At 36.9% G+C, this 12957-nt stretch overlaps 1 protein-coding gene across 1 annotated transcript; it reads right to left on the bottom strand.

The window, feature by feature from the left end:
- Positions 1-10949: 10949 nt before the first annotated feature.
- LOC309978301 (PIH1 domain-containing protein 2-like) lies at positions 10950-12237 on the bottom strand (the record flags this gene model as incomplete). The annotated part of the gene is made up of 1 exon (XM_082864713.1): positions 10950-12237. One exon carries the CDS (start codon positions 12235-12237, stop codon positions 11296-11298), a length of 942 nt encoding a protein of 313 aa, XP_082720839.1. The 3' UTR covers positions 10950-11295.
- Positions 12238-12957: the final 720 nt, after the last annotated feature.

Here is a 12957-nt window from a genome sequence, read left to right as displayed (position 1 = left end):
TTTCATTTATAGTAGCATCAAAAAGAATAAAATACTTAGGAATACATTTAACAAAAGAAGTATAAGAATTTTATACTGAAAACTAAAAACATTGTTGAAAGAAATTTTTAAAAATCTAAATAAAGGCACTCTATGTTCATTGATTGGAAGAGTTAATATTGTTTAGATCACAATACTCCTCAATTGACCCACAGATTCAGTGCAATCCTTATGAGAATCCCAGCTGGTTTCTTCGCATAAATGGAAAAGTCAAACCTAAAATTCATATGGAATTGCAAGGGACCCAGAATAGTCAAAACAATCTTTAAAAATAACATAATTGGAGGACTCACACTTAATTTCAAAATCAAATCTCACTACAGAGCTACAGTAATCAAGACAGTATATGTACAAGGATAGACATATAAATAAATGGAATAACATTGAGAGTACAGAAATAAACCCTCATATTTATGGTCACTTAATTTTCAATAATGGTGCCAAGACAATAAAATGGAGAAAGAATAGTCTGTCAACAGATGATGCAGGGACAACTGGGTATCCACATGGAAAAGAATGAAGTTGGATCTCTTCCTTATACCACACAACAAAATTAACTTGAAATGGATTATAAAGCTAAATGTAAGCATTAAAATTACAAAATTCTTAGAAGAAAACATAGGAATAAATCTTCCTGACATTGGGTTAGGCAATGATTACTTCAGTAGAACTCCAAAAGCACAACTGACAAAAATATCAATAAATTGGGGGCTTCCCTGGTGGCGCAGTGGTTGAGAGTCCGCCTGCCGATGCAGGGGACATGGGTTCGTGCCCCAGTCCGGGAAGATTCCACATGCCGCAGAGCGGCTGGGCCCATGAGCCATGGCCGCTGAACCTGCACGTCCGGAGCCTGTGCTCCACAACGGGAGAGGCCGCAACAGTGGGAGGCCCGCGTACCACACACACACACAAAAAAATCAATAAATTGGAATACATCAAAACTTTAAACTTTTGTGCTGCAAACAATGCCATCAAGAAAGTGAAAAGACAATCCACATAATTGGAAAAGTATCTAATATTGGGCTTTTATTCAGAACATGTAAAGGACTCTTACAATGCAAAAATAACCAATTAAAAATGGGCAAAGACTTTTTCTTTTTATCAGAATAGATGTTTCTCCGAAGAATATATGCAAATGACCAATAAGCACGGGGAAAAATACTCAACACTAAGGAAATACAAATCAAAACCACAATGAGATACCAGTTCATACTGACTATGATGGCTATAATAGAAAAGGCAAACAATAACAAGTGTTGGTGAGGATATGGAGAAATTGAAACACATACATTGCTGGTGGGTAAAATGTAAAATGATGTGGCCATATTGGAAATCAATTTGGCAATTTCTTTAAATGATAAACATAGACTTTCCATATGACTTAGCAATACCACTCCTAGGCATATAGCCAAGAGAATTGAAAACAGGCATTCAAACAAAAACATGTACACAAATGTTCAAAGCTGCATTATTCATAACAGCCATAAAGTAGAAACAACATAAATGTCCATCAGCTGAGGAAGGAATACACAAACTTTGTTGGGATATTATTCAGCCATAAAAAGGAATGAGGTACCGATACCTGCCACAACATGGATGAACCTTGAAAATGTTATGCTAAGTGAAAGAAGCCAGTCACAAAAGATCACATATTGTATGATTCCATTTATATGAAATGTCTAGAATAGGCAAATCTACAGAGGCAGAAAGCAGATTAGTGGCTGCCAAAGGCTGGTAGTCTGGGAGAAATGATTGCTAATGGGCATGGGGTTTCTTTTTGGGGTGATGAAAATATTCTAAAATTAGATTGTCATCAAGGTTGCCCAACTCTGTGAATATACCATAAACCATTGAATTGTACACTTTAAATGAGTGAGCTGTATGGTATATGAATTATTTCTCAATAAAAGTGCTTTTTTAAAAAAGAAAAACACTTTGGCCTATTTCTGTCAGTCTCATTCCTATTGACAAAAATCTGAATTGATGGTAAGCATGTAGTTCATGCCTGAGCCTGAAAGATACAATATTCACACCATTTGTGTTTTGGGAGGGAGCTTGTCATTACATCCTTCCCCTTGCAGACTTGGCAGACCCAGCAACACAAGGAATAAGAGTAGTCTCAGCGCTATCTCATGACTTCAGCGGGAATAGTAGGGATGGGACCTATTGGGGAAGAGGGCAATCTTTCTAGGCAAGGAGTATGGTAGAGTAGATAAGGACTTCAACTCTTTAGGCAAATAAATCAGGTTTTAGATCCTGAGTCCATCAACTTACTATGCCACCTATACAAGTTACTTGACCCCTCTCAAGCTTCATCTCTAAAAGGGGGCTAATAAAAAGCACTACCTCAAAGTGTTATGAAGATTAAATGAGATAATCCACATGAAGCACCTAAAATAATGCCTGCCATACAGTAAGCATTCAGTAAAGGTTAGCTGCTAGATTTATTATTTTTATTGAGGTATTGAAGCAAAACCATATAAGGAAAAATAAAGCACCCTCAGCTTTGGAATCAGACAGCTCTGTTAAGGTGACCTGGGGAAGTCACTTCATTTATGGGGCTTTAAGCTCCCTGTAATAATGAGTATAATAATCCTTCTCTAGGGAGGCAGTTTAAAGCCTAGACACTGGAACCCACACCACCTGGTTTTGAATACTGTCTCCACCACTGACAAGTTGTGTGACCGTGAGCATATTTAACTTCTCTGTGTGTGGGTATCCTCTTCTGTCCATTGGAGGTAACAAAAATACTTAAACCTCCTTGGGTTGGTGTGAAGAATTATTGAGTTAATCTGTGTAAAGTGCTTAGAATAGTGCCTAGCATACAGTAAATACTCAATGAATATTAATGGTTGTTATAAAGCTAAAGTAGGAAACAAATGAGATCCTTGGTAAAGCTAGGCATGTAGTAGGTCCTCAGTAAAAGGTGGTTCCCTTCCTCACCCATCCTGCTCTGTGAACCAGGTCAAGATTTCCTCGGACTTGCAGAGAAAATGTTTCAGACTAAGGAGGTCCTCATGGTAAGTAGAATTTTCTGGCAGGCTCAATACTACCATTTGATGGGAACAATGCCATCTATTAGCTGCCTGCAAGATGACCACCTATATTTCTAAGAACATACCCCATTCAGAGCAGTACGGAAAGAATTATTTTGCCTGTGGACTACTTGGGCTCCAATTTAAGGATGGCTTAGGGAAATCAACTTCTCCTCAAACTTCCTCTTTAGATTTGGTGTCAACTTAAATGTCATTGAGTTCCCTACCCTAGGTTAGGCACTTTTACATATGTGCCACTATTTTTTTCTAGCTAGATATACAATTTTAAACAAAAATTCTCATTTAATCCTTACAATATCTCTGTGACATTTAAACACTTTACTAAATAGAGATTCAGAAGTGAACAAAACAGACAAATTGTCCACCTTCATGAGGCTTCCATACTAATGAGACAATTACATAATGCTTTATATATAGAAATATACACACATAATCATTTTTTACCCTAGTAGAGCAAGACAAAACAGACTTTTCCTTGATTCCACAGCTATTAGCAATAGGTTAAATTCATGACTCTCTTTGCTACTGTAATAACTAAAATATTTTATGTTACTTTTAGCAGTGATATTCTTATTTTCTGACTGAATGGAATTTGTAATGGGATATTTTAAAAATGCCTAGCAAAAGGATGGCAAACCCCTGTCCCTGAAGAAGTTGGATTTAAAGATGGTTTAGACAGAAAGGTTGAATTCCACTATTAATAAAGACAGCTAACTTATATCACATGGAACTAATGCCCATTTTGTGCATGGTTCAAACATAACCACAGGCTAAAGTGTTCTGGCAAAAGCCTCTCTGCTACTGGGCAATATAAATCTTAAAAGACCATGCTCTGTTTGTAAACTAAGTTTCTTAAATATGTCCCTTCATCCTGGATTTGCTCACTGCTGCTAACTGAGTGAAACAACATGGTTTGAATTTCCATTTTCCTCTCAGCTACTGATTTTCCATCTAAAAAGGATAATTAATGGAACTCACTTCTTTGGGTGCTGAGTTGGTCATATTTTTTACAGAGAAATAATTTGGGAAAAGGCCATGAGTGACAAATCTTTCCAACTTGAAAATGCATTAGGTTAAATGTGAATAAGTCAAAGTGCTGGAAAAAATCATCTGTACCCTGATTTGTCCACATTTTTTAGTTTGAGAAAGGTAGAATAGCAGACCAAACCCATTAGTAGATACAATAAATGATAACTTCTAATTGAGAGAAATCTTTTATTTTGGCTAAGCTTAAATAGCTACTGTTTAGAAGTCTCATACATGACTATATATTTAAACACCTTTTACAAATAGGAAAGCTTTATTTTTCTTTCAGAAAAGTAGGCAATGGTAAGAGTGAGGAGAGGCAGATAGAGAAGAGTAATGAGACTGTGGGTAAATTAGATAATGCAATGCATTTAGAACATAATTTTGGTCACTTTCACACAGCCTGGCAGCTATTAAGTAAGCCTGTTGTAAGAATCAGACAAATCCGGTTTTGACAAACAGCCTAAAGCATGTCTGTTACTGAACAATCTGAAAATGAGGAAAATCACATGTCTTCTGGACCTTGCTGTAATGGCACTCAGACCCTTAGACATAGAGCTAGCTCTGCCCTCCCTCTGAGACCTAGAGTTCCATTGTCAGGTCTGTGAAGCGGATACTTCTGGGGTTATTAAAGAAGTAATACCCCTCCTGGCTCCAGGCTCTGAATATAGGGTGCATGTAACACCACTCTCCACACCTGACCCCCAAATGGCATACAAGGCCAGGTCCCTCTAATTGGCCTCACTACCCACAGGATAAAGTCCTGACTCCTTGCATACAAGGCCATTTGTGATCTGTCTCCTGTGGACCTCTCTCTTCTCCAGCTAGGACTCCTGACACCTCCTCACATTCATCCTCCACTCTAGCCAGTTCTCCAAACATGTCATGCAGTCTAATCCCTCTGTGCCTGCAGAAAGACAGGTTCCTCTGCCTGAAAATCCCTCCCCTGACTTCACCCATTTAACTAATTCCAGCTTGTCCTTCGATGTCAACTCGGAATTCACCTCTTTCAGAAACATCCCTTAATTATACTAATAAGAGTATATGATATTTGGATAAGATAATAATGTTTTCTGTCTCTTGCTTTAGGCTGTGGGCTTTTTGAGGGCAGAAAGTAATTTAGACCACCAACACTTTTCACACTGGACCTAGCTCATTGTACACACTTCAGAAATAGACGGTAGTAATATTTTATGAGAGGGAGGCAATCATGAAGTCTTTACTGTGAGCTTCATATTCTGGAGATATTTTATACTGGCTTCTCTGCCTCAACACAATTATTAAATATTGGAGTGTCTTTTTTTTAAACATCTTTATTGGAGTATAATTGCTTTACAATGGTGTGTTAGTTTCTGCTTTATAACAAAGTGAATCAATTATACATATACATATGTTCCAATAACTCTTCCCTCTTGCATCTCCCTCCCTCCCCCCCTCCCTATCCCATCCCTCTAGGTGGTCACAAAGCACCGAGCTGATCTCCCTGTGCTATGCGGCTGCTTCCCACCAGCTGTTCATTTTACGTTTGGGAGTGTATATATGTTTATGCGACTCTCTCACTTCGTCCCAGCTTACACTTCCCCCTCCCCATATCCGCAAGTCCATTCTCTAGTAGGTCTGTGTCTTTATTCCCGTCTTGCCCCTAGGTTCTTCATGATCATTCTTTTTTCTTACGTTCCATATATATGTGTTAGCATATGGTATTTGTCTTTCTCTTTCTGACTTACTTCACTCTGTATGACAGACTCTAGATCCATCCACCTCACTACAAATAACTCAATTTCGTTTCCTTTTATGGCAGAGTAATATTCCATTGTATATATATGCCACATCTTCTTATCCATTCATCTGTTGATGGACACTTAGGTTGCTTCCATGTCCTGGCTATTGTAAATAGAGCTGCAATAAACATTTTGGTACATGACTCTTTTTGAATTGTGGTTTTCTCAGGGTATATGCCCAGTAGTGGGATTGCTGGGTCATAGGGTAGTTCTATTTTTAGTTTTTTAAGGAACCTCCATACTGTTCTCCATAGTGGCTGTATCAATTTATATTCCCACCAAAAGTGCAAGAGGGTTCCCTTTTCTCCACACCCACTCCAGCATTTAATTTTTGTAGATTTTTGAATGATGGCCATTCTGACGAGAGTGAGATGCTATCTCAATGTAGTTTTGATTTGCATTTCTCTAATGATTAATGATGTTGTGCATTCTTTCGTGTGTTTGTTGGAAATCTGTATATCTTCTTTGGAGAAGTGTGTATTTAGCTCTTCTGCCCATTTTTGTAATGGGTTGTTTTTCTGATATTGAGCTGCATGAGCTGCTTGTAAATTTTGGAGATTAATCCTTTGTCAGCTGCTTCATTTGCAAATATTTTCTCCCATTCTGAGGGTTGTCTTTTCGTCTTCTTTATGGTTTCCTTTGCTGTGCAAAAGCTTTGAAGTTTCATTAGGTCCCATTTGTTTATTTTTGTTTTTATTTCCATTTCTCTAGGAGGTGGGTCAAAAAGGATCTTGCTGTGATTTATGTCATACAGTGTTCTGCCTATGTTTTCCTCTAAGAGTTTGACAGTGTCTGGCCTTGCATTTAGGTATTTAATCCATTTTGAGTTTATTTTTGTGTATGGTGTTAGGGAGTGTTCTAATTTCATACTTTTACCTGTACCTGTCCAATTTTCAGAACACCACATGTTGAAGAGGCTGTCTTTTCTCCACTGTATATTCTTGCCTCCTTTATCAAAGATAAGGTGACCATATGTGCGTGGGTTTATCTCTGGGCTTTCTATCCTGTTCCCTTGATCTATATTTCTGTTCTTGTGCCAGTACCATACTGTCTTGATTACTGTAGCTTTGTAGTATAGTCTGAAGTCAGGGAGCCTGGTTCCTCCAGCTCCGTTTTCCTTTCTCAAAATTGCTTTGGGTATTCGGGGTCTTTTGTGTTTCCCTACAACTTGTGAATTTTTTTGTTCTAGTTCTGTGAAAAATGCCAGTGGTTGTTTGATAGGGATTGCATTGAATCTGTAGATTGCTTTGGGTACTAGAGTCATTTTCACAATGTTGATTCTTCCAATCCAAGAACATGGTATATCTCTCCATCTCTTTGTATCATCTTAAATTTCTTTCATCAGTGTCTTATATTTTTCTGCATACAGGTCTTTTGTCTCCTTAGGTATGTTTATTCCTAGATATTTTATTCTTTTTGTTGTAATGGTAAATGGGAGTGTTTTCTTAATTTCACTTTCAGATTTTTCATCCTTAGTGTATAGGAATGCTAGAGATTTCTGTGCATTAATTTTGTATCCTGCTACTTTACCAAATTCATTGATTAGCTCTAGTAGTTTTCTGGTACCATCTTTAGGATTCCCTCTATGCCTACTTTCTGCAGGCTTTTTATCAGAAATGGGTGTTAAATTTTGTCGAAAGCTTTCTCTGCATCTATTGAGATGATCATGTGGTTTTTATCCTTCAATATGTTAATATGGTGTATCATATGGATTGATTTGTGTATACTGAAGAATCTTTGCATTCGTGGGATAAACCCCACTTGATCATGGTGTATGATCCTTTCAATGTGCTGTTGGATTCTGTATGCTAGTATTTTGTTGAGGATTTTTGAATCTATGTTCATCAGTGATATTGGCCTGTAGTTTTCTTTCTTTGTGACATCTTTGTCTGGTTTTGGTATCAGGGTGATGGTGCCCTTGTAGAATGAGTTTGGGAGTGTTCCTCCCTCTGCTATATTTTGGAAGAGTTTGAGAAGGGTAGGTGTTAGCTTTTCTCTAAATGTTTGATAGAATTTGCCTGTGAAGCCATCTGGTCCTGGGCTTTTGTTTTGGTGTTAGGGAGTGTTCTAATTTCATTCTTTCCCATGTAGCTGTACAGTTTTCCCAGCACCACTTATTGAAGTGGCTGTCTTTTCTCCATTGTATATTCTTGCCTCCTTTATCAAAAGTAAGGTGACCATATGTTTGTGGGTTTATCTCTGGGCTTTCTGTACTGTTCCATTGACCTGTATTTCTGTTTTTGCACCAGTACCACACTGTCTTGATTACTGTAGCTTTGTAGTGTAGTCTGAAGTCAGGGAGCCTGATTACTCCAGCTCCATTTTTCTTTCTCAAGATTGCTTTGGCTATTCAGCGTCTTTTGTGTTTTCATACAAATTGTGAAATTTTTTGTTCTAGTTCTGTGAAAAATGCCATTGGTATTTTGATAGGGATTGCATTGAATCTGTAGATTGCTTTGGGTAGTAGAGTCATTTTCACAATGTAGATTCTTCCAATCCAAGAACATGGTAGAGCTCTCCATCTATTTGTATCATCTTTAATTTCTTTCATCAGTGTCTTATAGTTTTCTGCATACAGGTCTTTTGTCTCCTTAGGTAGGTTTATTCCTAGGTATTTTAATTTTTTTGTTGCAGTGGTAAATGGGAGTGTTTCCTTAATTTCTCTTTCAGATTTTTCATCCTTAGTGTATAGGTATGCAAGAGATTTCTGTGCATTAAATTTGTATTCTGCTCCTTTACCAACTTCATTGATTAGCTCTAATAGTTTTCTGGTAGCTTCTTTAGGATTCTCTATGTATAGTATCATGTCATCTGCAAACAGTGACTGCTCTTCTTCTTTTCTGATTTGGATTACTTTTATCTCTTTATTCCTCTCTGATTGCTGTGGCTAAGTCTTCGAAAACTATGTTGAATAACATTGGTGAGTGTGGACAACCTTGTCTTTTTCCTGATCTTAGAGGAAATGGTTTCAATTTTTCACCATTGAGAACAATGTTGGTTGTGGGTTTGCCATATATGGCCTTTATTTTGTTGAGGTAAGTTCCCTCTATGCCTACTTTCTGGAGGATTTTTATCATAAATGGGTGTTGAATTTTCTTCAAAGCTTTTTCTGCATCTATTGAGATGATCATGTTGTTTTTCGCCTTCAGTTTGTTAATATGGTGTATCACATTGATTGATTTGCGTATATTGAACAATCCTTGCATTCGTGGGATAAACCCCACTTGATCATAGTGTATGATCCTTTTAATGTGCTGTTGGATTCTGTTTGCTAGTATTTTGTTTCCCCTAGAATTTTTATGGTTTCAGGTCTCACATTCAAGTCCTTAATCCATTTTGAGGTTTTTTTTGTGAGTGGTGTAGATAGAGCTGTCCAATTTCATAGTTCTGCATGTGAATATCCAATTTTCCAGCACAATTTATTGAAGAGGCTATTCTTTCCCCATTGATTATTCTTGGCTCTCTTGTCAAATATTAGTTGACCATATATGCATGGATTTATTTCTGGGCTCTTCATTCTTTTTCATTGGTCTAGCTGTCTGTTTTTATGCCAATACCATACTGTTTTGATTACTACAGTTTTGTAATAACGTTGAAATCAGGATGTGTGATGCCTCTAGCTTTGTTTCGTCTCAAGATTGCTTTGGGGTTTTGGGGGCTTTTGTGGTTCCATATGAATTTTAAGATTGCTTTTTCTATTTCTGTGAAAAATTCCACTTGGAATTTTGATAGGGGTTGCATTGACTCTGTAGAGGGCTTTGGGTAGTATCGACATTTTAACAATATTAACTCTTCTGATCCATGAACATGGGATATCATTCCATTTATTTGTGTCTTTTTCAGTTTCTTTCATCAATGTCTTATAGGTTTTGGTGTATAGATATTTCATCTCTTGGTGAAATTTATTCCTAAGTACTTTATTTTTTTTGATGCTATTGTAAATGGGATTATTTTCTTTTGTTGATAATGTATTGAAACACAACTGATTTTTGCATGTTGATTTTACATCCTGAAATGTTACTGAATTTGTTTTATTAGTTCAAACAGTTTTTAGTGGAGTCTTTAGGATTTTCTATACACAATATTACATCATCTGCAAACAGAGATTATTTTACTCCTTCCTTTCCAAACTGAATGCCTTTTATTATTTTTTTCTTTTTTTGCCTAATTGCTCTGGCTAGGGCTTCCTGTACTTTGTTGAGTAGAAGTGGTGAGAGTGGGCACACTTGTCTTGTTCTTGATTTTAAAGGGAAAAGCTTTCAAATTTTCACCCTTGAGTATGATATTAGCCATGAGTTTGTTATATACAGCTTTTACTGCATTAAGGTATGTCCCTTCTATACCCAATTTATTGAGAGTTTTTTTTTTCAGGTTTAAGAAAATTATATTTGTTTTTAATTGTCACATTTCAATTATTTCTATTACACATACATTAGTTTCTAAAGTTAAAAAGTTTTAAAGTTAATGAGAACTTTAAAGACCTTATGTTGAATTAGAAACTAATAATTACAAGGAAGTTGTTTTATATCTAGAAAAGACAAGAGATATTTAAAGTTTGATGTGAATGTTCCTTACTTAGGATATAAATTGGAAAGTTGATACTTTTGTATTGAACGAACTGACAGAAGAATGGGAGTTTAAAAAGTACATCACTTCTGTATTTTAAAAATTATTTTCTTAGGAGAAAGGCACTGGTCCCAAAGTCAGCTCCTTTTTCTTAAATTAGAGTTGGATGTATTTTGTGTCTTATGTGTAATAACATCCAATTACTGTTACTGCATCGTTGTATCTAATCCACAGACAAATCCATATCTGATATTAAAAGGTAGGTAGGCTTGGACTCCTGCCAGAGCTGTTTTATAGAAGTACAGAGGTTAATAGAAGCAAAGGTTTGCATACTATTACATTGGCCCTACATCTTTATTGCTGGAGGAAACTGTCACTGCTAAGGCACATCTTGGTAATAAAAAACTTCTTTCACAGTGTGGGATTTATTCCTGATGCAGAAATTTACTAGAGACAAAATTTTTTTTTCAACTGGTAAAGCAAGAATTCTCACATATTATTGAATACTTGGAGACAAATAGACTTTTCCCAAATGATATTTAAGTTACTTAAGACCATTACAAATATCTTTGAAACAAGTATATCATGGCAGTACTGTTTTCAGTAGTTTCTGCTTGATGCTAAGTTTACTTGAGAAGGAGAAAGAATTAAAACAAAACAAAACAAAAAAAAACGGCTGATGAGAAAATCTCATTCCATCAAAAGGAACTCTTAGAAAATGAAACTAGTGTTTAAGATAAACCTCTTCACCCATAATGAAGGCCCTCTAGTTCACATGACTTTATCACTGAAAACTCCAAAAACTCCAAATACACGATGCTCTTAACTTACACCAATGGCATTGTGACAATTAATGTAGCTTTCTCTTTGATAAATTTTGCTGTAGTCATTTCAGTATCCACAGATTCTGGAAGATTCAGATGTAATCTGTACTCAGAAACCTCGATCAATAAGTCATCCTCAGAAACACTAAGGTCACAGTGAGATACTGAATTAATACCAGGTAGTTCAACTTTTAATTCAATTTTCAGAGGTTTCTCATTCTGATCTGCCACAATTTTTAATTCATAGGCTGGTCTCTTCATCTCCACTTCAATCTCTGTACTAGAAATCTCTTCTATCAGACACCTTGTTTTACTTGAAACTTCGTCTTTTGGCAGTAAAAGTTGAGGAAACTGATCTGAATTGCTCACAGTACTGCTTCTTATCTGTTCAAGGGTTAGTTCCTTTCTCATTTTCTCTCTTAAATCTGTGGAATCAGTTTGGATTCCCATCAGATTTTGTTTCATTCTGTGAACACTTCCTTTTATTCTAAATTTGGTAACATGGTAAGAGTTTGAGACAGTGAATTGGAGTTTTTCCTCAATGCATTTCATGGCCATCTGTATTAGTTGATCTTTTTTCACTTGGTCTTCTGCTGCCTGGAGAACATCAGGATGGTAGGCAACATCAATGACTGTGTAAACATCTGATGTCTCAGAAATATCTTCTGGTCTGCCAACACGTAGAGGTACTGGATGAGTGGCTGACTGGGGAGCTGGGATCCTTTTCCACTGACATAGGTTGATAAAAAGTATTTTTTCTTTCAGTTTCAGGATCCTGGTTTGTAGACAGAGCTGTGGTTCTGGGGCAGCACAGAGCTGTTTCCCCTCTTTCATCTGCTGTTGAATGAACTTCTCATAGCTCTCAGGGTTACTTTCAGCCAGATCATCTAGAAGGTTCCAGAATTGAGTAACTTGGGTGAGCAGACCCTTTGAGGATGACTCCATGATTGAGAAGAATAGGCCTCTTAAGTCTCTTCTCTCGGTTTCTTGACAAACGGCGACGCCTGTTACCAGGGTAACCAGACTGGTACAACATCTAATTGAGTCCGGAAAGCTCCAGGAAGAAAGGTCTTTTTACATCTAGTTCCGGAAGCTTCTGCTGGTGCTGGGCTTGCTTTTCGGCTGAGCCCGACCCACTTCTTTTCCAGGAAGGCGCCCGCCTCCCTTTCTACACCTGTCGACTTCTAGAGTCTATTGAGAGTTTTTATCATGAGAGGATGTTTAACTTTCTCAGATGCTTGTAATGCATCTGTTGAGATAGTCATATGATTTCTGTCTTTTATTTTATTAATGTGGTGTGTCACATTTATTATTGTGTATGTTGAGCCATCCTTGCATCCCAGGGATAAATCTCACATAATCACTGTGTATGATCCTTTCAATATGCTGTTGAATTCATTTTGCTAGTATTTTGTTGAGAATTGTTGCATCTATATTCATTAGGGATACTAGTCGGTGGTTTGCTTTCCTTGTAGTACCCTTATGTGGCTTTGGTATCAGGGTAATGCTGTCCTCATAAAATGAGTTGGAGACTGTTTCTTCCTCTCAATTATTTGGAAGAGTTTGAGAAGAGTTGGCATTAATTCTTTCTTAAATGTTCGATAGATTTCACCCACACAAGGCCATCTGGTGCTGGGCTTTTGTTTATAGGAAGGTTTTTGATTA

Source organism: Leucopleurus acutus, assembly GCF_964270905.1.
Source record: "Leucopleurus acutus genome assembly, chromosome: X".
Lineage (NCBI taxonomy): Eukaryota > Metazoa > Chordata > Mammalia > Artiodactyla > Delphinidae > Leucopleurus > Leucopleurus acutus.
Note: the sequence above shows the minus strand (reverse complement) of the source record. Positions and strands in the feature narration are given on the sequence as shown.